General features: G+C 37.5%; 2 protein-coding genes and 2 long non-coding RNA genes across 13 annotated transcripts; 1 reads left to right on the forward strand and 3 right to left on the reverse strand.

Moving 5' to 3' along the window:
- LOC147521349 (uncharacterized) lies at nt 1–25,162 on the forward strand. 2 transcript variants are annotated; one of them, XR_015193926.1, is made up of 3 exons: nt 1–487; nt 24,628–24,703; nt 24,857–25,162. It is a non-coding gene; the product is annotated as an uncharacterized LOC147521349 (long non-coding RNA). The 2 variants fall into 2 exon arrangements; XR_015193919.1 differs by having other exon boundaries at nt 24,628–25,162.
- On the reverse strand, nt 3,652–9,581 carry LOC147521350 (peptidyl-prolyl cis-trans isomerase CYP63-like). 9 transcript variants are annotated; one of them, XR_015194714.1, is made up of 10 exons: nt 9,464–9,581; nt 9,340–9,368; nt 8,668–8,755; nt 8,434–8,538; nt 6,808–7,103; nt 5,507–5,683; nt 4,880–5,195; nt 4,659–4,776; nt 4,129–4,256; nt 3,652–3,975 (listed from the first exon to the last, which is right to left on the reverse strand). XR_015194714.1 is itself a non-coding variant. In XM_086559243.1 (9 exons), the coding sequence occupies exons 7-9, from the start codon at nt 4,730–4,732 to the stop codon at nt 3,824–3,826; spliced, it is 354 nt and encodes a 117-aa protein (XP_086415369.1). In that variant the 5' UTR covers nt 4,733–4,776; nt 4,880–5,195; nt 5,507–5,683; nt 6,808–7,103; nt 8,434–8,538; nt 8,668–8,755; nt 9,340–9,452; the 3' UTR covers nt 3,652–3,823. The 9 variants fall into 9 exon arrangements, 5 of the variants coding, with proteins under 5 accessions (XP_086415369.1, XP_086415461.1, XP_086415412.1 ...); XR_015194791.1 differs by having other exon boundaries at nt 8,673–8,755; nt 9,267–9,368; nt 9,464–9,496; XR_015194747.1 differs by having other exon boundaries at nt 9,267–9,368; nt 9,464–9,495.
- On the reverse strand, nt 16,531–16,932 carry LOC147521351 (uncharacterized). The gene is made up of 3 exons (XR_015193914.1): nt 16,907–16,932; nt 16,703–16,813; nt 16,531–16,588 (listed from the first exon to the last, which is right to left on the reverse strand). It is a non-coding gene; the product is annotated as an uncharacterized LOC147521351 (long non-coding RNA).
- Nucleotides 16,940–23,613, reverse strand: LOC147521352 (uncharacterized). The gene is made up of 7 exons (XM_086557279.1): nt 23,160–23,613; nt 23,005–23,056; nt 18,060–18,093; nt 17,882–17,966; nt 17,588–17,769; nt 17,351–17,476; nt 16,940–16,996 (listed from the first exon to the last, which is right to left on the reverse strand). The coding sequence occupies exons 1-7, from the start codon at nt 23,200–23,202 to the stop codon at nt 16,940–16,942; spliced, it is 579 nt and encodes a 192-aa protein (XP_086413405.1). The 5' UTR covers nt 23,203–23,613.
- Nucleotides 25,163–25,626: the final 464 nt, after the last annotated feature.

Consider the following 25,626-nt stretch of genomic DNA (forward strand, 5'->3'; position numbering starts at 1 on the left):
CGAAAATAGAAACAATCTTTCCAAACGCTCCAAACTAAAAAATGAACATAGCGGCCACATCTCTCAAATCTCTATCTCCAATCTTTATGAAGAAGGAGAAAAAGAAGAAGAAATTGCTTCAAGACCCATTGTTTTCTGTGAATACCTATCCTTATGTTTTTTATATTTGATTCCTTCCCTCTGATTACTTTGTTATTCTTCAATCATATGATTTCCTTGAGGGATTAGTAGTTTGTTGTGTTCGTGAACAAATATTCAATTATGTTGGGTTTGTAATTTTGTATTATCGTTTTCTTATTCCTTAATACTGTCTTCCATAGTGGTGGTGCACCAATTGCTTCAAGTACCGAACATGTATTGGAAAATTTGTCAGCTTCGTATTTAAAAGCTATTGAGAATTTAGTGGCATCAAATTCTTATGTCGTTGGGTCTGGAGCACGCGGCACTCCTTCAGAGGCTTCAACTATGAATACATCATCTCTTGCAAGTATTGGTATATGTCTCTTGAGTCTTAAATGATGACCATTTTAACTTCTAACAAGACTGTGACTAGATTTATATCCGTTATTACAATCATTAAGTGTGAATGTGTGATTGCCCTATGAATATGCTTTAGTTTACTTGAAAATGGGGAAAAAAACGTTCATTTGCGTTTTTTTTTTCTTTTTTTTTTTTTTGTGAAAGATTTTTTTTTTTATATATGAATACAGATTAAGAACCTAAACTCGATTACCTGAAATCATCGTCTCCCTCAATTCATCCATCTTCTCAAATTATCTACCTTTATCGGATTCGAAAATGGTCATTTTTGGCGGGTGTTTTTCAAGTGAGATTTATCGCTCTTTTACAGATTTCAAGTAATTATTGTCGAATTCCTCGAGTATTATTGTTCTATTACTGAGTTCTTAGCTTTCTCTATTTTCCACCATTTGCATAGCATCTTTGCATAGCCCCCTGTTGCTAATTGCTCATTGCATTCGGCATATGTTTCGTTCTATAGATTTTAAACTTACCATGTATCGTTTGAGTGAATTAAGATGGCAGGCTCACCACCATAAACAATGATAGAGACTTGGAAAGTATATCCAAACACTTTTTCTTATAACACCTACATGTACAGATTAATTGAGTTTCCCTTGGATTTCAATTTCTTTTTAGTTAACTTAGATGTACTTTGGCAATGGTTTCAATGGAAAATAGTGCACTAGCATCCACTCCAAAATTTCTTAACATTTTGTAGTTGTCACTCTATGCTTTTTCTGACTTTGATTGCTCTTTCATTTTTTTTTTAATATCTCATTAATTTGTATGAAGGATCTATGAAAATTCTCTAAATATTGAATGTTGTATTTGGATTTGGTTTCGAAGACTGTGTGGATTAGAAGGGTACATTCTAATATGCCTTCACAGTTACATCATTTGTACTTACCCAAAAAAAAAATGTTGATATTTAAGTCAATCTCATGTTTTTGTATGTTTAATCTCTATTGATGAACTACTATTAAGTTGTTCTCGATCGCGTTGTTCTGATTTCAATGTTTGTTCCTTGGTAGTGGTATGACCTCCTGAATCGAGATGCTATACGAAGATGGGGTCAGATACATTTAGTGATAGTCATATGTATGCCGCGGTTTTAGTATGCTAGCACCTATCTTGCTCTTAGCTTTCATTACAATCTGACTACATGTTTGTATTCATTTAAAGCTATTTTCCCCATTAAATTTTGAGTAAATAAGAAATCAAGTGATGGTGCTAGACTTGCACTCACAACTATTATTGGAGTTTTCTTTGTATTTATTGATGGTATTTCATTCTCATCTCTTTTAGTTATACCAAGGTAATCTAATGTGAATTTCTTTATATCCTCATCTTTTATATCAAGGATATATGGAAGGTGATGTTATAGGATGTTTGTCTGATGGGGATTTGTATTCGCTAAAAGTGCCAGATATGGGGAGGTATAAGGGGCAAAAATCACCCTATAAGTGATGTCAAAAATATACGACGTCAAAAATATAAGTGATGTCAAAAATATACGTGATTGAAAGAAATATAAGTGATGTCAAAAATATACTACAACAGAAAAGACATTTAAAATCACCCTATAAGTGATGTCAAAAATATACGACGTCACTTTTGCAAGTGATGTAACTGGTGGCGACGTGAAAAGTCGGGGTTTTTCCACATCACTTTTAAACGATGTCCACAAGTGATGTTACTTTTACATCACTTTTAATTGATGTCCATAAGTGATGTTATAACTTTGCATCACTTTTAATCGATGTCCACAAGTGATGTTATAACTTTGCATCACTTTTTAATCGGCGTCCACAAGTGATGTTATAATTTTGCATCACTTTTAATCGATGTCCACAAGTGATTTTATAACGTTTAACATCACTTTTTAAAGTGAAATCAATAAGGCCGATTAACATCACTTCGAAAGTGACATTTCATTCAGATTCCAAATTACTTGTAAAGTGATGTGAAATAACTCTATAAATCACTTTAAAAGTGATGTCCCATTTATCAAAATAATAAAAAAAATAATTAAAAAAACAAAATTGCCAATATCATCCCAATATAATACCATTTTGTAGTCATTTATCATCAAATAAAGATGAAATGTATCTTAAAATCACATTTATCACACAAATATCATCTCCAATTACAAATATTACACTATATACAAAAAATTGTAACGAGCCAACATATACCAACAAAAATCTAATCTGCGATCGAAAATGAGCCAAAGAGAACCACAATCACCCAACCAAGAACCTACCACGGCTGGCTTAATGCAATCAATTTAATCCAAGAACATATCACAGCCTAACAAATCACTCTTTTTTCTTTTTGCATTATGAAACATTGTACTAGAAAATCAATGCAAATTTTATAAAGGAAAATAAAAGCGCATTGAACATCCGCCATAATATAGTACACGAATGACAAAGGAAGTTCTACAAAAGACAATTACTTGTTTTCAATATTACCTTGAAATTCATTATTATATTCAGATCCTCAATGGCCTTAGCGACCAAATCTTTAGTCCTAAAGGTAACAAACGATAACCCTTATTCTCTCATGAGTCTTTTGCTTTCATCATCCCGGCGTGCAATAGCAAAAATAAAAATACAATCTTTAGTTGGCCCTTGTGATCGCGTGAACTCAAGTTCTTTCCACACATGAGATTACTCGCAAACAAAAATACAAACTAACTAAAAATATTTATAAAGAAAAGAACGACCATAATCATAAACAACTTTGCCAAAAATACAAACAGGGCAACTAAAAATATTTTGGGAATAAGCGCCATAATCATAACACCTTGAATATTACACATTGAGAATATAGAATCGAGAAAACCTATAAAACCGGTGCGAATATCGGACATTATCGGTAAAAGTCCAAAGAAAACAGATTATCTTGGTCGGCACCACAAACTCTTGTGCATTTTAAGAAGTAAAGTTTAATTTCTTCATTTTTTTGTAGGAAAAAATGCATGCATAGCCCCACCTAGACAACTTAAGTACCCTTCCACAATCACTTAGCACTTTTCATAACACCGATGCTAAATAAGAAATAAGTTTTAAAAAAAATAATGCTTTTAGTCTTGGTGAAATAGTTTTGTTTAAAACTCATTCTTACCGAGCATGCATTGCCCTGCTTTCTTATGGTGATCAAAGCCTGGTTTTTTCTCACGAGAAACATACACCAGACGAGGTAACTCATTTCCTTCAACATCACAGACGCTATCTTGACCAAGGAAAACCTGTAGTTCCAACAATCAAAAAATATAAGAGGGAGCTGAAAGATTTGATCAAGTAGAACTACCATTCCATAAGAGATCGCATGATGAGAACTCCGAACTAGAATCAGATGAACTATCTGACTCAGAACTAGAATATCTTCGTCTTTTCCTCCTCCTTCCTCTTGAAGGCTTCTTAGATTTTCCTTCTCTACGCACAGCACCTAAAAACATTCAGTTGTAACTCATAAGAAAATCTATTATACCACAAATTATCTAGAAACTGAAAAGCTCTATATCTTTAGTGATAAACAATAAAGCTCTATCAGCCAAGCTGACTGACTCCCTCTCCAAAGCAGCTACTGCGCGTATCTTACCTTCAAGAAGTTCACCACAATTGACAATTTTCACAAAAAACGCAGGTTCCCCCTGCTTGGAACCTGCGCTTTCAATCTTTTTCAATGTCCGACGGCCTTGCACAAGCTTCCCAAAGACAACATGCAACCTGTTGAAATCAAAAGGGAAACAAAAAAAAAATGCACATATGAGCAACAAACAATACACACATATAGGATGGGATCTATACAGAAAGGGTTTCGTACAACGGGCACCTACAAGATAAACTGCAGGCAGATATTTGGAACAAATCATTATCAGCTCATCTGGACAGTTCTAACCTTTTAAAAGTTGTCTATACCTTAAACAACTTTTGAAAGTATATGAGGAGCCAGTATTTCTCAAAATAGGATCCTCTTTTGACAAGGTTAGAAATGTCCGAATGAATTGAAAGCTTATGGGGACATCTCTACGATGAGGAGACCATATCCACCAACTCACACTTTGTACAAAACCATATGCATATACATCACGTCCCAGTATATATATAGAGTGGGGTACTAAAACTAACCCATCAAGATGGTGTACAGCTCTGAAGGTAATGAAGAACTGAGAGTTATTGCTGTTGGGACCAGTATTTGACATAGACGGATAGCCACGGCCATCATGTTTCAAAGTGAAGGACTCATCTGGAAGAATGTCAAAGCAACCACTTGTTAACAAGAAGATAAATATACTGAAAAACCCAGTAGCCTGTTAGAGACTTAAGAGTAACATATGAAAGACGCACACCAGGTGCAGTCACCTAGCCAATTAAGGAAGTGAGCATCCACATATCAATACACCGTCTGATACGGAAGTGACAGGTTTGAATCATATAGACCCAACAAGGAGCATTTTCCTGCTCTCCTTCTTTGGTGACATTTTCCTGTTCTTCTTTCTAGAACTACAACACAGGCAGCAGCACCATTTTGGCCAACAGTTGCAGGTCTTTGCAGGGGTTTCTTCTTGGTGGGGAATCAAATCCATACAAAGCTTGCCTTCTGAAAACACAACCTGTTCCAACATAAATAGGTCCCTATATGCCATCAAGCCCTTTCATGTTGATCTGCGTACAGTAAAAAACAAGTTATCCATTCTACAAGATCAGGAGAAAAACAAAAACACCAAAATGTGGATGAAGAAAGCAGCATTACGCACATCAAAGAATACAATGTTACGATTTGAATATCTACCATTACGATCAATTCCATCAAACCTTTGAGGGAATTGCACGTAGTAGATCTTCTTCCCCTGAAATTGGGTCCATCATACAGCACATGGCCTCTCTGAGTGCCTTAGCTTACTGTTGTTTATATAATGATCACAGTCTACATTCAGAAATTATGGAGCATTGGAGATGATTGCTGAGACTCTCACCTTGAGCTGATAATATCCATTAAAGACCTATTCTTCAATGCCAAAGTTCAAGAGATTTCCAAGTAACTCGGAGCATTTCCAAAAGATTTCCAGCAGAAACTTTTTCCTTAATGTGCTGCTGAATTGTTTCAAAATGCTTGGTAAACAGGGCTACCGCAAGTTCAACGAGCTGTTTTTCTGATTCAGGAGATATTACTCGATAAGCACGTACAGCCTCCACGAAATTACTTAACGGAAGCCTAAGTGATTTTTAAAAACACTATGGTTCATCAGGCTGATCAATATAATATTTAACTATGTGAAATTATAAGGTGGCAGCAAGCATAATCACAAAATAGCCATCGAGCGTAAAGGAGTTATCTGCGACCCATAATAAGATATATATCAAGAAACCTTTTGAATACCGAGCAAAAAATTGGCATCCTAGAGTCGTTATCATTCCCTATCAATGCTATAAACAGGAAAAGATTTAGCAAACTATTCTTCATGCAATTGAGGAAGAAACTATTTGCTCATGCAACTGAGAAAGATTGAAGGTTCTCGAACAAAATGTAGCAATGTTACCTATTTAATAATTTAATTGTATGGAAACCAGAGAAGTACCAATACAAGTCAACAAAAGTAGAAGCAGAAAGCACCAATAGTCCATTAGCCATATCAAATACAGGGGAGATATTTATCGAAAAATAATAATAATAATAATAATAATACAGGGGAGAGGCGTGCATAGATCGCAAAATCTCTAAGATGCATAATTGCTGATGGTGCAAGTATTAATTTTTGGCACGATAAATGGTCTTATGGTAAAATCTTTATGGCTAGTGCCTGCAGCTAGAGCTATCCTGCAATTCCCTGAGCTATCCGAAAGATAAAAGCCTCAAGTCAAAGTGTCTTTCCATCTACATACAAAGGGCTAAAATGGAATGCTACTAGTTTCCTCTTGAACTTTGGCATTGAAGAATAGGTCTTTAATGGATATTATCACTTGGAAACAAACAAAACTTGGGAAAAAATACAATAAATAGACAAAACACCAGCTGAACTAGTGTACTACTTAACAGACCACACTACACATTGCCCATCAAATGCAAGCTTTTTTAGTTTGACATAATTAGTCTTCATAGTTTGTTATTTGCTTTACCTCGCATCATCTTTTATATCGATCAGTCTATAGTCTCCTACCAAAAGATAAAAGATAGAGAGGGAAACGGGCATATTGCATAACATTGATAAAGCGGATGATGCAAGGACTAAGGTTTTAAGAATAGTAGGAAACACTGATAATATACATGACGAATTACCTGTATCATTCCAGGATGATCTCGGACATTGTTCCCAGGCCATGGTGTTCCATCTTGCATTGTCCAACCCTCTTTGGGAACCTTCTTTACCCCTGCGTCATCGCTGCTTTGAGTGAATACATGGCATGACCTGTTTTTGGCAGATCTTGTGCAGGTGTCCAGATCCTCAGGGAAACCTTCCGACCTGAGTGAGTGACAAATGTTTCATCTGTGCTTTCCAGCTTTCCAGCAACTAACGCAAACAAGTAGCAAGGTTTCTTGAATGGGTCCTCCCAGAGAACATAATGTCTACCACCCTTCAACAGAATGAGACAACAAAATACTTGATCAAAGATGAAGAACACAAGCACTTTTCTGGAAAGGCATCTGAACTTGCAACGCAAGTAGAGCTATTCCAACAAAAAACATCACTCCTTGAAGCTGAATTGCTAGCAACAAATGAGAAGGAAAAGGAACTTACAGAGTCCTTGAATGTAACCATTGAAGAAAAGAAAAAGTTTGAAGATGTGTCAAACAGTTCAAGCGAAAAGCTTGCAGAGGTTGAGAATTTGCTGGTGGTCTTGCAGAATGAACTGAAACAAAGCCAAGACATATTAGAGAGCGTCGAAGAAGAACTCAAGGTGTCTGGTGTCAGAGAAAGTGAGATATTGAAGAAATTTGAGATTGCCAATACTCAGGTAGGGGGACAAGGTAAAATAATTGAGGAGGCCACTGCAAGAATCTCTGAGCTGGAATCCTTACATGAATCTGTGTTAAAGGATTCAGAGCTAAAGCTGCAAGAAGCAACAGTTAATTTCTCCAACAGGGACACTGAGGCTAACTCCTTGTCTGAGAAACTGAAGATTCATTAAGATCAAAAGAAAGTTTATGAAGTGCAAGTGGCAGAAGCAGATGAAAGAGCAGCTTCTCTGAAGCTTGAATATGATGAAGCTTCCATGAAACTATTAGCTCAGGAAAGCATCATTAAAGAAATCAAAGGCAAAGTTTTGGAAGCGGAAAAGACAGCTGGACAGTCTCTTTCCGATAACGAAATGTTGGCTGAGACAAACATTCAGCTCAAAAGCAAGATTGATGAGCTTCAGGAACTTCTGAGTTCTGTCCATGTTGAAAAAGAAGCTACTTCTCAACAATTCACTCACCACATGAATGCTTTGGCCGACTTAACAGACCAGCATACAAGAGCATTCGAAGTTCAGTCTTCAACGGAATCTCGTATCAAGGAAGCTGAATTGCAATTACAAGAAGCCATTGAGAGATTCAGTCATAAGGATTTGGAAGCTAAGGACTTGACTGAAAAGCTGAATGCACTTGAATCTCAGATAAGAATTTATGAGGAAACAACTAAAGAAGCATCTGCTGTTGCTCAAAGCCAAAAGTCTGAGCTAGAAGAGGCTCTCTCGAAAATAAAACACCTTGAAAGTGTTGTCCATGATCTTCAGGTTATGGTTTCTCAGTTTGAAAAGGAAAGTGAAGGACTAGCTGTGACAAACTTGAAGCTTAATGAGGAACTGGTAGTGCATCAATCCAAGGTGATCCATTTACTTTTCAGGCTTACTTCAAACAGATGGATGCTAGGTCTCAGAAATTAGAATTGCCTACAGGATTCACAACACAAGGAAGACTCACCCGAGAATGTACATGTCTGCAGGTTCTTCCAAAGAAAGCCAGCCATCAATCTCAAGATTCTGACCCGGAGGTCGTCCAGCAACATTCCACGTACCTATCATTACCCTATGGACCACCAAAATCACCGATTTCATAAAAGACTTAGTAAGGCCATCTTATTATATCAAATCAATGGTTCAAATATTTCACCAATAGAAAGAATGGAAGCCTAGTAACACATATTGGCATTAAGACCTCACATCCTTTGTGTCTATGTACTGAACGCGCAGAGTTTCAGAATTTCTTCTTTTTTTTCTTAACAGATGTCCCTTTAGTGATATCCCTGAATAGATCAAGTACAAAAGTTATTAACATGACTTTGAGTACATAAACAGTCCAATTTAGTGTATAAAAAAAGTAACCCGTCTCAGTTGGATACTTTAAAGATTAACGGCAGTAATAAGACTATTTGGATATTATCAATGAAATATATGGGAAAAAGGAAATTATGGTAACCAAAAGGTTATTTGGTCTCTTTCTAATACTAGCATGCAAGTCTTTTTGAGACGACAACTGTAGAGTAGAAAGGCAAAACACTAAAGTTTTATAGATGTGAGGCTGCTTTAAGCACCAACTCCGCTTATAAGATGGACATGATTCTAAAATGAAAAAATAAAGGGGCGGAGGGTGGGTAGAACTGTCTCTCCTGTGGAGCAAACATGGCTGACTACAAGTATGCCATATAAAGAGGTCTACTTTCACATATCCGTCATCGCTTTCTATTTATCAGCTTCAATTCGACAACTATATGTTGCCATGATATCAGGGAGATCCTAACAAGACAAATTGCATACCTTGATATATTTAGAATAGATCAACAATACTAGCAATCGGAACCATAGAATTAGTTTGAATGATAGAAGAAACCTGATAAAATGTGATTTTCTGGAAACTCTCTGCTTCACATTCCGAATAAAAGTAGTTAGAACTAATGAGTAACAGTATTTGGTTCTGACATAAAAGGAAATACAAAAAAAGGTGAAATAAATACCGTGTTACAGCAGTAGATCATCTGCTTCACTCCCAAACTTTGATATATTTTAAAAAGAATTTTAATTGCAATACCCTATACTCTTCCCTTTACCCTCCTCCTTTATCCGGGCTTGGGACCGGCATTGTAAAGCTAGCGACAACTTTACAAAGGCGGAGTTAAAAAGTGTTGGCCTGCAAGAAGCAATAGAGAACAATCAGTATGGATATATGAATAAATGATCAGTTCTAAAGCCTGCAAATGTATCAATAACAAAGCTAAGAATAACAAAGAAAACAGATACATGTAGCACCAAGTGGAAGAATTTAAACCATTCACCATTCATTGAGTCCAATTCCAACTAACACAACTGCCCAAACACGCATAATTAAAAGGTCTTCAAAATTTAAGTGTTTTCAAACAACAAAAGACTAGCTCTTAAAATTGAGTGCACATCACAACTTAATTAAGGAATTGGTTGGCCAAGCCACAAAACTAGAGACAGCATCTTCTATCGTCTTCAAAGCGTTATTCCCCCTAACAAGTAGTGCATCCTTTTGAATTGCAACTTCAACAGAAACCTTTGAATAACCGGGGCCTAAAGGCTTAGTATGCACTGTAGCTGCTGGATCATCAGTATACCACAATCCTTCTGCCACGACATCTTCAGGAACAAGTCTAAACAACTTGCACTTCACAACTTTGGATTTAGTACCCTGTATGAAAACAAAAAGATATACATACATGACTCTAGAAATTCACATGTTAAATGAAATAGCATTTAGCAAGGATAACATCACGAAATCGATTTTGATTGCTTTGGGCGGATGGACTTTGATGGTCACGTTGAGCCCGATGAGTAGGTCTTTGCGTGGGATACAACTTTGGATTTAGCCCCACCCCTGCATGCGAAAACATGAAAGGGAAAATATAAAAAGCAATGAAAATTTCAAATTTAATGAAATAGGTTTTAACATGGAAAACTTCTTGAATTTTGATTGCTTGGGGCGATAGACTTTGGTGGTCACGTCGTTGGAGTTATCCCTCACAGGAGAGAAAAACCGAGACTTAAACGGCGATCGGCATCGCGACGGCGAGAGAAGCCGAGCTCTCGATAGAGCGCCGACTTCGCTCGAGTTCCATAACATAGGCGACCATTCTTCAAAGTGGCAGCCAGCTTCGGCTTCAGTCTTGGGCCTGACTTCAGCGCAGTGGCCAGCCAGCCAGTCTAATTTCGTGGGCCACTTACTACGATTCCCGCGAATTTGGTTTTTGGAGATAAAACCAAAAATCAAGGTTTTGGAAAACCTAACCTAACAGAACCAAAACAAGTCAGAAGGATTGGAATCCAGACTAAAAGAGAGAGAACCTTTACAGAGATACAACCCTGTAAAGAGATAAGAGTGATCTAGTAAGGTGAGAGACTGTAAGGAGAGATTGTAATCTTCCTTCCCATTTTATTAAGAACTGGCTCTTGTGGAAGTAGGCATCATTGGCCGAACCACGGTAAATCTTTGTCTTGTGGTTTGTTGTTTAACTGCTTTACATTATTATTTGTTGTTGATAGTTGTTTAGCGAGTTGGGCATGTTAGTATAGGTAGTTTGTGATATTTAGATTTTGTCCGGAGTTGAATTGTGTTCATACAAGTTATCTGTGTAGTGGGGGAACCGATTGGTATTGGTGTAATCCCCAACAAGTGGTATCAGAGCCTTGGTTAGAATAGCTTTAGGGTGTTATCCGAATCTTGGTCGGAAGGTGTTTGGCCAAAATTCACGAGAGAAGATTTGAGGTTAAATAACTTGTAGAGATGGACCATTCCGTGAACACTTTCGTATGATGAGTCCGAATAGGAAGAACTACACCATCATGGAAAGCCAAGATGGAAGACTTGCTATAATCGAGGACTTGGCACTTCCCATTGAGAATGAGGGAGTAAAACCGAAAAAGGCGATGAGGTTGAATGGAAAAAGCTTGTGAGAAAAGCTATTGGGTACATTCGACAATGGATGAGCGGCGGTGTCTTTCACCATGTGGCCCAAGAGACTACGACCTTCCGGTCATGGAAGAAACTTCGAAGACCTTTATGAAAGGAAGTCGGTGGAAACAAAGTACTAGTTGTTAAGAAGTTTGCGGAACCACGAAGTACCGGGAAGGTTCTTCAATGTCCGAAACATCTTAATGAAGTCTGAGAATATCATCAATCGATGCATTTGATGAAGATCAATTTGGGAGACGAAGTTGAGGCTTTGTTTCTATTAGGCTCTCTACCCGAAAGTTGGGAGACATTAGCGGTTTCTACATGGAGCAGCCAAGGATGGAATTGTTACCATGGAGATGGCTACCACGTCTTTGTTGAATGAGGGAGACTAGAAGGAGTGCAAGAAGCGGCTTCTAACTTCGCAGGTCCTTTTCACGAGAAAACGGGGAGAGGTCAAGCAGAAAAACCATCTCGCTCTAGAGGTGATGACAGTAAATCTAGGGGTGAAGCTAGAACTCCTAAGGCGTAGAGGCAATGTTACTATTGGCCACCAAAGGCCACTTCGGATATGAGTCTGCGAGAACAAGAGGGATGAGAAGAATAACGTGTACATGAAGACATGGTGCGAGGGAACGGAAACACAGCGAGAGATACTACCGCGACTAGTCGATGACCTGAGTGGAATTGTGTCGTCGATTGTGGTGTGTCTTTGTCCCGAGTACCTTCATGTCGGATACTGAGTGGGTGATAGATACTGAGGGAGCATCCTATCACGTCACACCCGCGAGGGATTCTTCACTACCTACCCGTGGTGAATATGGTGAAGTGAGGATGGAACAGTACTGATGGAGTCTCAAGATTATAGGCATTGGAGATGTTCATATAGAAACCAATGTCGGCTACACCTTGACACTCAAGGATGTAAGACATGTCCCGACATACGGTTAAGCCTAATTTCGGTGGGAAATTAGATGGCGATGGCTTTGTAAACTCGTTTGGTAACGGGGTATGGAAACCCGACCCGGAGGGTTCCATTGTAGCGACCGGAGGAAAGAAAACTTGCTCTCTTTACAAAACACAGGCTAGTTTGTGTAAAAAAGCGAATCGTGGCCAAGAAGCTTCATCCTAACCGCGGCACAAAAGAGGCGTGTCACATGGGCATAAAAGGGATGGAAGTTCTTGCTAAGCAAAAGGCCATGCCCGGACATTAAAGGTACACATTTAAGTACATGTACTCACTGTTTGGTAGGAAAGCAACCGCGGGTGTCTTTCCAAAGATTCCCGCCTCTCCTGAGAAGGACATTGTCCTTGAACTAGTGCAATACGCACTTATGTGGTCCTATGAGAGTGAAGTCCCACCAGGGAGCTTAGTACTTCTTGACATTCATTGATGATCGCCAAAAGAAAGATATGGGCCTATATAGTAGAAGACCAAGGATGAAGTACTTGGCGTGTTTGAGAAATTCCACGACATGGTGGAAAGAGAGACCGGGAAGTTGTTGAAGTGTATTCGCCGATAATGGGGGTGAGTACATTGGGCCATTTGAAGAGTATTGCCGAGTCATGGGATTAGTCATGAGCGGACCGTTCCCAAGACACCGCAATGAATGGAATAGCGAGAGAATGAACCGTACCATTGTAGAGAGGATAAGATGCATGCTATCTCACTCTAAGCTACCTAGAAGCTCTTGGGTAGAAGCAATGCGTGACCCCGTGCATGTGATCAACTTGTCACCGAAAAAGCCTCCGAATAGTGATTATCCGGAGAGAGTATGGTCAGCGAGAGATGTTGATTATGGATACTTGAGGGTATTTGGGTGCGGGGCATTTGTGCATATTCCGGGATGAGATTCAAGCTTGATGACAAAGCCAAGCGGTGCATTTTTCGGGTTATGGAGATGAAAAGTTTGGTTACAAACTCTATGATCCGATTAACAAGAAGGTAATCCGTCGTCGAGATGTTGTGTTCTTAGAAGACCAAACCATAGCAGACTTTGAGGAGGGTGAAAAATACTGGGCTTTCACCAATGATCTTGTTGATTCAACCGAAGTTCCTCTTGTGGAGCGTCGTGCGTAAAGGCATTGAGAATCTGAGAACCATGAGTTTGAAGCTCATGATGAGAATCTATTGCTCATGATGGGATAGAACCTATTGGCATAGAAGATGCGGATGAGATGCATGAACCACCACCGAGCAAGCGAAGTGCAACCTCCCCGAGGCACCGGCCAGATGGGGCAAGGAGGTCCGACAGAGGAGAATAGCTTCAACCAGTATCCACCACATACGTCACGTCTTTACTATCGGATGGTGGAGAGAACCTATGTACTATCAAGAGGCACTTGAAGGTACGAGACAAAGAAAAGTGGTTGAAGGCCATGCATGGCGAGATGGATTCTTTGCATAAGAATCACACTTATGAGTTAGTTGAAACCCACAAAGGGAGAAAAGTTCTCAAGAATAAGTGGATATACAAAGTCAAGCATGAGGAGAACAATCTCACCCAAGGCACAAAGCTCGCCTTGTTGTGAAGGGATTCGGTCAAAGGAAAGGGATTGACTTTGATGAGATTTTCTCTCTCTCAGAGTGAAGATGACTTCTATCCGGGTGGTATTGGGTATGGCCGCAAGTATGAACCTAGAGGTTGAAAGCAGCCTAGATGTTAAAGACGACTTTTCTTCATGGAGACCTTGAAGAAGATGTCTACATGGACCAACCGAGGGTTTTGAGGTCAAAGGCAAGGAGCACCTAGTATGCAAGGTGATAAAAGAGCTTGTATGGGTTGAAGCAAGCACCGAGACGGTGACAAATACATAAAGTTTGACTCCTTTATGGTGAAGCAAAGGATACAAGAAGTCCGCTAGATCATTGTCGCGTTTGTTCGAGGATTTCCGGATAGGGATTTCATAGTTTATTTTGCTGTATGTGGATGATATGTTGATAGTTGGCCCAAACATCAACAAGATATCCAAGCTGAAGAAAGACTTGAGTAAGTCCTTTGAGATGAAGGATTTGGGTCAAGCAAAGCGGATACTGGGATCGCGGATCACTCGTGTGAAAAAGAGTGGAAAGTTGTGGCTTTCTCAAGAAAGCTACATTGAGAAGGTGTTGAAGAGATTCAACATGGATCAAAGCGAAGCCGGTCGGTTAAAGCGGTGGCCAGTTCAATGACCAAAGAGATGTGTCCTAAGGGTGAGCATGAGCGCGATCGATGGAAAAAGATTCCTTATGCATCCGCAGATGGCGCGTTTGATGTATGCCATGGTGTGTACTAGACCAGGACATTGCTTTTCGCCGTTGGGGGTGGTAAGCGATTTCACATCAAATCGGGTAAAGAGCATTGGGAAGGTGTTAAGTGGATATTGAGATATCTCAAAGGCACTTCCAAATCATGTTTGTGCTTTGGTGGAAGTAAGCCCTTACTTGAAGGCTACACCGATGCGCATATGGCGGTGATGTTGACTTCGATGAAGTCCACCTCCGGTTATCCGGTTACTTTTGCGGGGAGCGGTTTCTTGGCAATCTAAGTTGCAAAAGTGTGTTGCCCTCTCCACTTCTGAAGCGAGTATATTGCAGCCACCGAAAGTGTTGCAAAGAGTTGCTATGGATGAAGAGGTTCTTCGGCCGAACCGGGCTAAAAAGCGAAAACGGTTTGTAGTTCTATGTGACGGTCGAGGCGCCATCCACTTGAGCAAGAATCCGAAGTTTTCATTCTAGATCCAAGCACATACATGCGTTATCGATCATTGATTAGAGAAGTACTTTCGAAGACAAGCATTTGTGTATCGAGAAGATCCATACCGACAAGAACGGGTCGGATATGATGACCAAAGTCTTACCGAAGGTAAGTTTGATGTTTGTTGGCTATTGGGAATGGCGACACCTCCCCGTTGATTTGGCAATTGCATGGTATCCCCCCCCTCGCCTTAGGAGGGGAGATTGTTGAGTTATCCCTCACATGAGGAGAGAAACCGAGCCGACGGAAACGGGCTTAATTCGCATCGAGATAAGTCGAGCCCGCTCTGATAGAAGCGACTTCGCGTCGAGTTCCGAAGAACATAGAGGCGACCAGCTCAAAGTGGCCCAGCGCCAAACTTCGAGTCTTGGTGCGACTTCGGCTCAGAGTGAAGCAGCGCCAGCAGTCTAATTTCGTGGGCCCTTGCTTCAAGATTCCCCGAATTTGGTTTTGGAGATAAAACCAAAAATCAAGGTTTTGGAAAACCTAACCTAACGTAACCAAAACAAGTCGGAAGGATTGGAATCCGGACTAAAAGAGAGAGAACCTTTACACGAGATACAACCCTCAGAAAGAGATAAAGAGTGATCTAGTAAGGTGAGAGACGTAAGGAGAGATTGTAATCTTCCTTCCCATTTTATTAAGAACCTCTTGTGGAAGTAGGCATCATTGGCGAACCACGGTAAATCTTTGTCTTGTGGGTTGTTGTTTAACCGCTTTTACATTATTATTTGTTGTTGATAGTTGTTTAGCGAGTTGGGCATGTTAGTATAGGTAGTTTGTGATATTTAGATTTTGTCCGGAGTTGAATTGTGTTCATACAAGTTATCTGTGTAGTGGGGGAACCGATTGGTATTGGTGTAATCCCCAACAACGTCGACCCTCAAGAGATCTTTCAGTAGACACATCTTTCGATTTAGTCCGTCCCTGTACGAAAACATATAAGGAAACAATAATATAAATGTAAATCTAGGAATTTGAAATTAAAAAAAAAAAAAAAAAAAGAATCCAACATTGTATACATACGAGAATTCAGATTGTGATTGCTTTGGGAAGATGGACTTTGAGGGTTCATTGCCACCTCTCACGGAGAAGGTTGAACAGATCTAATGGTTTGGCTGAAAATAATTTTGATGTTAGTAAATCAAAACAAAAGTATATATGGAATCCCCAAACAAATTGGAATACCTCTTCACTATTCAATAGTTTGGCAACAAGTTTCTTGATAGAAGACATTTCTTCCAATACATCATCATATTTCTCCCACGCAATTCACTCATCCTCCCATTGCATTGTTGGATACCATACAAAGTAGACGGAGTAACTCCATATCCCACTCCACGCCAAGCCCCATTAGGATCGGGACCTAAAACTTGTGAGAGGGCATCTCCTCTTCCACATTCTATATCACAGTCTATTTCATTCAACTTATCCTATAACAGCAACAACAACAACAAGAATAAATAATATAACTAGAGTCGCATGGAAATCGAATAAGCATGCCTTTTATCTTAGAAAATATTTTATGAACAAGTGAATCGACATACTATTTTCTCTTTAGCAAACTCATTTACTGGTTCTCCATTTTTCCTCTTGTGGCCTGCAACCCATACAGTACCTCTTGTAACAGGTTTACCAATCTTACCCTTTTTACGCCTCTACAAAACAAGTAAATAAAACATTTCACATATATATATTAAGTACTCTTAAGGGGAAAAATCTTCACAAGTCAAAATAGATCATTCAATTACCAACTCATCTTCCAATCTTGCATAACCTTCTGACTACAAGTATGGGGCATCTTGTGGTATTGAACCCTTCTTCCCATTTTCCCTTAGTTTCTACAAAAAAAAATATATATGAGTCTTGATATGCAAAATGGATTTTATAACCCATATAATGTATGATGAATACCTTGTATCCTTCACGTGAACAATTTGCAACAAATGCTTTCCAATCGGTAGTTTTACATCGGTTGGGCAATGTGCAATTCTAGCTTGGTCAAAGATCATATGCATCATAAATTCTTGATCTCAATTTTGTTTTGAACCCACGCCAGCTTCCCAATAGACTTAAAAGTCTGTTTTCTAGCACGTTACGGTGCTACAAAATGTTCTTTGTAAAAAGATGCATAAACAAATATTACTATATTTCTTTAATAATATATAACTTGCCATGTAAATAAAGAAATTTACCTTTAAAACAGTCCACATTTTGTCCTTAATCTCGGGTGTTACTTTATGCCAAGTAGGATAGCCAATTGGAGCTGATCCCTTGCTACTTTGCCCAAGTAAGCTAACTTGTATAAGTTCAATTAGGACCTATAGGTAGACCTTTTTCATTAAAGTCAAGCACAAGTTTTTTGAGCTTTTGGATCCAATTGATTCAGTTTGTCGGCCCCCTCGGTATTGGTTGGTGAAGATCATTCGAACCTTCGATGCATTACCTTCTCCTTCAGTAATCATTTTCATAGTGGTTTTCCAACCATTCATCATCTTCCATTTCCAGTCATGATTTCCATTTTGTTGCTCACTTGGTAGCTTTTCCATATCCCTTGGCAACATTTCCACTTCTTGAACTTTCTTACCATAAACTTTATTTGGACTTTTGGAACCTTGTACATGACAAAATAAATTGGTTTAATATACTTACAACCACACCTTAATGACACAATCACAACCAAGCATAATTATTTTTCTTAGTGGAAATTAACAATATACACAAACCTGAATGTGCACGTCCACTTTTCTTAGATGCTTCTACAAGTGCTCTTTTAAACTTTTGAACCTTAGCTCTTGCCGCTTTTTGGTACTAGAAAATCAAAACAAACAGAAGAAAACAAAATTAAAATACTACAAATACAAAGACGAATAAAAAAATTGAGAGAGAATCAAAATATCTTACCGGGGTTAGTTCTCTAGCCTTTTCCTTTGCCATTCTTCACATGCATTGAAAAGATTAGAAAATACGTACAGCAAAAAACAAAACAATCATATACATGGCACTTAGGTAAAATAAAGTACATAATTTGATCATGACCATAACACAACATGCCTTGCACCATTATAAGAAGCACTCACAAAACATAATAAAGTTAATAACTAAATAAACAAAAACAAAAACCACATAATAATCAGTCTAAATGGACAAAATGAAAACAAAACGGACCCAATTACACTCTATTTCTTTTTTTTTGTAGCACCCAAGTTCCCTCACAATCTTGACGGCTTATAGACTTAGCCTTCTACATCACCTTCGATGTCATTAACTAGCTCCACACTTGCAAAAGGTGGTGGTGCGAGGCACATTGCTAAGGTCCTCCTCCGTGTACATTTCAAAATCACGGAATCCATGAGAAGGTGCTTTCAAAACCACAAACCAACTGCTGTCATGTGATTCTCGTGAGTAGAAAAACTGTTCACTTGGGATGCAAGGATAAAAGGGTCTTGCTTGTGTGTTAAACTTTGATGCAGATTAACTAATGTGAATCCCTCTTCTACTTTGATCCCACTTCCCTACGTTTGCCCAATCACAATTAAATAATGGGTACTGAAAAACACCATAATCTAGCAAAATTATCCTGTTTTATCACACCATAATATGTCACATCTTCCTCGATTTGTGCGGTGTCTTTAGCACTTGCCCTACACAAGCTACTAGTCGACAATGACACTCCAGAGTTTTGAGTTCCTTTTTCTCCATCCTTTATGTGGAAGCGGTAGCCATTTATCAAATAACCTTTATAGCTCCAAGCATCGCAACAAGGTCCATCCGAGAGCCAATCCAACATATCAGATACATGTTTGGTTTTTTTCTCATTTTCAATCTAAAGACAAACAAAAATTGAAAGTCAAAATCTTACATCGATTAAAACTTCTATAAATTTAGATAACAAAACCTGCTTCTTCACCTCAAGCTTAAACCACTCATTGAACGTTTCAGCATGCTTTGCTCCTAAAGCACCTTCATTTCTTCCTAAGCGAGGTTCCTTTATGGATGAGCATTTTTTGTGTCTTACGTTTAAAAAGGTGTTCATTAATATATATATATATATATATATATATATATATATATATATATATATATATATATATATATATAAGTTTTCACATTAAACATATTAACTTACTCAATGTACGGCTGAACTTCCTCGAAATTGAACAAAATGCAACGATGTGCTGCTTCAACCATGTCTCTTGTTAATGTAATAATTGTCCCCTTCAATAGTGGCTTACCTTCAAGAATACTGGATTTTGTGGACTCATCATTATAGTCTTCATTTCTACTTGGTTGGTCATTATTAATATCAACTCGCTTCATATGCTCGGAAAAAAATGTTACACTCTCTTCAGCCAAGTTACATTCTGCCATGCACCCCTCGGGCCTTGCATGATTCCTTACACTTGCTTTCAAATCCTTCATATACCTATACTCGATGAATAATCAAATGTTTAGAATGCAACACTCTACAAACCAAAAGGTGTATCTTTTAGCTAAAATATATTGTAGTAATAACAGGGAAATATAAAAAAAATAATACCTTTCAAAGGGATACATCCAACGAAATTGCACCGGTCCTCCAAGGCACACCTCCCGCACAAGATGAAGCGTCAAGTGTACCATAATGTCAAAAAGAAAGATGGAGGAAAATATCTTTCTAGTAAGCACATTGTCACTACAACTTCATCCTCCATTTGTTCCATTTTTTTCCTTATCAATAGTCCTTTGACATAGTTCATTAAAGAATGAACAGAGTCGGAAAATTGCATTCCTAGGCCCTTTTGGTAAGAGATTCCATAGGCCAAAGGCAACAGTTGTTGCATTAATACATGGTAATCATGAGACTTCAAGTCATATATAGCATAGTCGGACAAAAGGAAACACGGTATGATATATTGGAACTATACCCATCGAGCAACTTCAGTTTTCAACCTTTCACAAAAATTTGCTTCTCACTCTTTAACAAGGTGCATTGTGATGCGGGAAGTAAAGTTCTACTCCCATTCTCAGTATAGGGTGTAAGTCGGTCTTAATCCCATTTCTTCCAAGTCTTTCCTAGATTTAAGGTTATCCTTTGATTTTTTTTTTTTCAGATTCAACAAAGTTCGAGCAAACTTTCACAAATGTTTTTCTCTATATGCATAACATCTAGATTATGAGTTAACAAAAGAAATCTCCAAATGGCAAATAAAAAAATCTGATTGTTTCTTCCACAATTTTGCACCTCTAGTTTTTTTGCTTACCTTGTATGCCCTTTCCACGTTTTCTTTTTTTCTTTCCTATAGGTTTTCCCCAATCATCTCTCAAATTCTTTTCCGGATCTTTCCCCCAATCATTTTCTATAGATTTTACCTGAGTAAAAATCTCATCAGACTTCAAAGGAACTGGCTTAGCCCCGTGTTCTTGCTTCCCATTAAACCAACTTTTCTTCAAACGATATGGATGATCATCTGGAAGGAACCTACGACTTCCCATGTAAGAGAATTTCCTGCTATGCTTTAGCCAATCTGCACATGTATTAACGCCACACCTAGGACATGCTAATCTACCCTTCGTTGCACATCCAGCTAGGTTTCCAAATGCTGGAAAATCATTAATGGTCCACATTAAAACAGACCTTAATGTGAAGGTGGATTTTCGGTATGCGTCATACGTTTCCACACCATCTGTCCACAAAAGTAGCAGGTCATCAATCAGTGGCTTTAAATAAACATCTATGTCATTACCTGGCTGGCTAGGACCGGGGATTATCAATGTCAACATCAAATACTTCTTTCGCATGCACATCCAAGGAGGTAAGTTATATATTGCCAAAATGACTGGCCAACAACTATACCTCGAGCTAAGAGTGCGATGAGGATTGACACACCGTCGGCCGGACAACGCCGGTCCGACAAGATTTCGTGCTTCATCACCAAAAGAGGGCCAACTTCTATCAATATGTTTCCATGCAGGACTATCAACCGGATGACGCATGTTTCCATCAGTACTCTCATTGGATGCATGCCATGTCAACTGTTTTGCCATTTCGACAGACTGAAACATCCTCTTGAACCTTGGAATAATAGGAAAGTACCTCAAAACCTTTGCTGGAACCTTCTCGTGTACTTTTTTAGTATGAGGATCAGTTTTCCATCGTGTAGTCTTGCACTTTCGACAGCTCACATCATTTTTAAAATCACCAGTGTATAACATGCAATCATTTACACATGCGTCGATTTGCTTATAATCCAAGTCAAACTTCCTTAATGGCCTTTGCTGAATTATTTGACTTTGGAATAACATTACCCTCGGAAACATATCCTTCAAACGCCTCTAAAAACTCAGAAAAAACCTCTATTAGACAAACCATGTTTAGCTTTTATACTATATAAGCGTAACAAATGCTTCTAACCATTATACTTGCTACAACCTTCATACAATGGCCTTTCGGACTCCTCAACCGCCTTTTGAATTTGGCTTCTTTTTTGGATCACCGAAAACTCTTCTTTCTTATTACTCTCATTTGTCGCTTTAAGCATCTCATAAGTCTCGGTGAGGTTAAAGTCCTGTAGTTTCAACTCTTTCATCTACTACATGCACTTGCCCTTCTTCTCCATGCAAAACAAAAGGATCATAAGTCATATCAATACCCTCAATGATCAAATGGTCTTTTTACAATGTTGGGACTCAAATGGTTAAAGTTTTTGCAACTAATGCACGGACATCTAATGCTTGTTTTATCCATCAAAGGAGCCATAGCGAATTCAATGAATTCATCAACAAAGATCTTAGGTACTCATCACTAGCTCGGAAAATTTCAAGATAGTTAATGATATATGTACATAGTAATAAGCACTTGTTTCAAATAAAGTAATTTAAGTATAAACTATTTAACCTGTTTAAAGTTCTCCAAGTCTTGTCCATAACGCGAAACATATTGAACCTACTATATCGAAGAGTAGCACCTAGATGTATAAGAATCGAACAACATTACCATTTAATCTTGGGCGGTTTTAATGGCAAAAATTGTGCCTCGACAATTTCTTATTATTGTAGAGTTGTTCGAACTTATATACATATACAATTCATACATAGAGGTAGGTCAGAAATATATTAATCATTATAAGTCATTTATTCAAATTATTTCTATTTAAGTTTTCCAATAGTGAAAATAACTTAAACACTTAAATCAATTCAAGTTTACCACCGAAATTTAGAAAGTAACTTTAAGTTCTTTGTTACCAAAAATCAAGAAAGGTAACTTCATCATTGAAACCGTAAACTTAAAGTTAATTGATTTCATTGTCGACATTTCAAATCCCCATTAGTTAAATAATATAACACGTCTTTACATGTATCCCTTTTATTCCGTGTCGGACATTCTTGTTGCCCATGAATGAAGTAACAATTTTAAAAAGAACAATGAAGTAACTTACCTCGCTCTTTGGCCCCCAAAAATTATCCTTACTGATAATTATCTTGATAACAATACAAACAATGACAATAGTCACGAATTGCGTCCTTTAGTAGTACAAGTTGTAGAGCAAGATTGTTTTTTTCTTTTTCTTGGCGGGTTATTGGTGTATGCCTTTACAGTACATTTTAATGATTCGCACAGAGCAGATATGAGTAAAAGCAGAGCGAGAAGTCCACTAAGTAGTATATGATCTGATGAAGACGAAAGTACGAGATGATTTAGTTAATGATGGTGATATGGAAACTTCCCCATCTTCAAAGAACATACTGAGAAAAACAACCAATTGAAAAACACTAAAAAATTTATCACACCACCGGACAAACACAAATATATTTGAATAAAAATATCGGGAAATCGAGTATGGAGAGGGGGCAAGAAAAAAGAATGAACCTGTTTGCGTTCTTCCTTCGCTCACGTGTAAGATCTACTGAAAAAGATGATTCTTTTTTTGAAGAAATCGTGAAAACAAAGTATGAATTAGTTAATGTATATGAGAATAAAATCAATAGGAGAGGAAGAGAGGAAGAAAGGAAGAAGAAACAAACCTGATTCGCAATAATTTTCAGCCGACTTTCTAGCTTTTCCCATACCAGTTTGCCGTAATAACTTATACCAAGTTCTCTCAGCGGGAAACCAAAATTTTCGGTATCAAATTCGGGCGGTTTTTTATTTCTAATTTTTGTTTAATGCTAGTCGAGCAAACCAATGGCTATTTAATTTATATTTCTAATTTTTTGATGATTTTTCGATTCTAATTTGGGAAGCCAAAATATATTTACTAGAAAAAATCGTGGGCTTTTATTTTTTATTTCTCGTTTATGGGCGAACCAATCACGTCGCCTGTTTTATTTCTATTTAACCTAATTTATTTTTAGATAGTTTTTTCTAACTAATTAACTTAATAATTAATAGGTATATTAATAATAACACTTCTGGAAGTGATTTCCAAAACTTGACAAAGTCACTTTTAAAGTGATGTTGAATACATAGATATTACATCACTTTATAAGTGACACTGATGAAATGATAACACTTTTAAATTGATGTTGAATACATAGATATTACATCACCTTTTAAGTGACATGGCGGTGGCGTAAAAAAAAATGTTACTATATCACTATCAATGACATCACTTATTAAAATGATGTTGTATAACTCTACTATATCAGTCTTTCAAATAAGTGATGTTAAAAAAATTGTGATAATTATTACATCACATCTTGAGAAAAGTGATGTCATAGTTTTCATATGACATCACTTAGCTGAAAGTGATCTAAAATTAGTGATGTCATATGTCATATTTGTTGTAGTGTCTATGCTTTTTCTGACTTTGATTGCTCTTTCATTTTTTTTTTAATATCTCATTAATTTGTATGAAGGATCTATGAAAATTCTCTAAATATTGAATGTTGTATTTGGATTTGGTTTCGAAGACTGTGTGGATTAGAAGGGTACATTCTAATATGCCTTCACAGTTACATCATTTGTACTTACCCAAAAAAAAAATGTTGATATTTAAGTCAATCTCATGTTTTTGTATGTTTAATCTCTATTGATGAACTACTATTAAGTTGTTCTCGATCGCGTTGTTCTGATTTCAATGTTTGTTCCTTGGTAGTGGTATGACCTCCTGAATCGAGATGCTATACGAAGATGGGGTCAGATACATTTAGTGATAGTCATATGTATGCCGCGGTTTTAGTATGCTAGCACCTATCTTGCTCTTAGCTTTCATTACAATCTGACTACATGTTTGTATTCATTTAAAGCTATTTTCCCCATTAAATTTTGAGTAAATAAGAAATCAAGTGATGGTGCTAGACTTGCACTCACAACTATTATTGGAGTTTTCTTTGTATTTATTGATGGTATTTCATTCTCATCTCTTTTAGTTATACCAAGGTAATCTAATGTGAATTTCTTTATATCCTCATCTTTTATATCAAGGATATATGGAAGGTGATGTTATAGGATGTTTGTCTGATGGGGATTTGTATTCGCTAAAAGTGCCAGATATGGGGAGGTATAAGGGGCAAAAGTTTCGTGTTTTATGTTGACCAAAACGAAGATTCAACCAAAGTTGTACTATGTAAGTCATTGGTTACCATAATAATTTTAATTTGAATAATGTAGGTAGACTTCTACATTGCTTAATATGTTTGAGTGTATTTATTTCTCGCTCAATGTTCCTTGATCTATTATGCTCCAACAGACTTCTATTTTTGTGTTTGAATTGTAATAGTAGTTGCAGTAGGTGCACATTGGGTGAGATGGTTCTGTGGCTGGATCCCTCAAAATTTGATTGTCGAGGCTTCTCATTGTATGGTGTTTTGTATACGCTAGGCATGGACAATAAAATATCTCATATGTGATTACATAGGTAGATGCAAACAATCTATATACGTGTCCCAAGAATTCTTTGTTGGGAAACTGCAAGTGTTTGTCAAAGACGATTGGCATTGCATTAGTCCTAATCTAGAAGAATTTGTCGTAAATATTGACGATACATTAATGGTAAATTTATTTAAACATCTATGTATAAACATAATTAGAACCTGTACTATCATGTTTTTACTATTATTTTGACTAGAGGAGGTTATAACATTTATTTGGTTGGTTATTTTTGAATTCAAGCTCTATCAAACGAACAGTAGATACAAGAGTAGCTTGCAAGCAGTAGTGAACAACGAAACCCATAAGAAGTCTTTAGCACTTATTCCTCCCTTTGAAATATGGCTAAAACGAAACATTGTAAACTCATATGTATTAATTAAGTCTGATTCTAAATATATTGGCTGCTTGGAGGTTTGTGTACTAAGAGATGGTAGTAGCTAAGCACTTTTGCAATCGCATAATAAATAATTAAATATGGTTGATTATAGGAATATGTAATATGCATGATTCATTAGTCCATTTCATTCATAACATTGATGGAAAATAGGTACTAACCAATTATCACCGAGAACATTTTTTTGGGTTGCTCAACTTGATTACTTAACCAAATTAACAGGC

This window comes from Coptis chinensis, chromosome 1, assembly GCF_015680905.1.
Source record: "Coptis chinensis isolate HL-2020 chromosome 1, ASM1568090v1, whole genome shotgun sequence".
NCBI lineage: Eukaryota > Viridiplantae > Streptophyta > Magnoliopsida > Ranunculales > Ranunculaceae > Coptis > Coptis chinensis.

Excerpts from the sequence above, each read along its gene's own strand:
- LOC147521350 (XM_086559137.1), bottom strand. The coding sequence starts at position 4,732 with ATGTCAAATACTGGTCCCAACAGCAATAACTCTCAGTTCTTCATTACC. Across the intron at positions 4,257-4,658 it reads GCTGTACACCATCTTGATGG|GTTGCATGTTGTCTTTGGGA; the intron begins GTTAGTTTTAGT and ends TGATTTCAACAG. Across the intron at positions 3,776-3,837 it reads ATGCGATCTCTTATGGAATG|GTTTTCCTTGGTCAAGATAG; the intron begins GTAGTTCTACTT and ends TTGGAACTACAG.
- LOC147521352 (XM_086557279.1), bottom strand. The coding sequence starts at position 23,202 with ATGGGAAAAGCTAGAAAGTCGGCTGAAAATTATTGCGAATCAG. Across the intron at positions 23,057-23,159 it reads TGAAAATTATTGCGAATCAG|AATCATCTTTTTCAGTAGAT; the intron begins GTTTGTTTCTTC and ends CTTCAAAAAAAG. Across the intron at positions 17,967-18,059 it reads AGGCTAGAGAACTAACCCCG|TACCAAAAAGCGGCAAGAGC; the intron begins GTAAGATATTTT and ends TTGATTTTCTAG.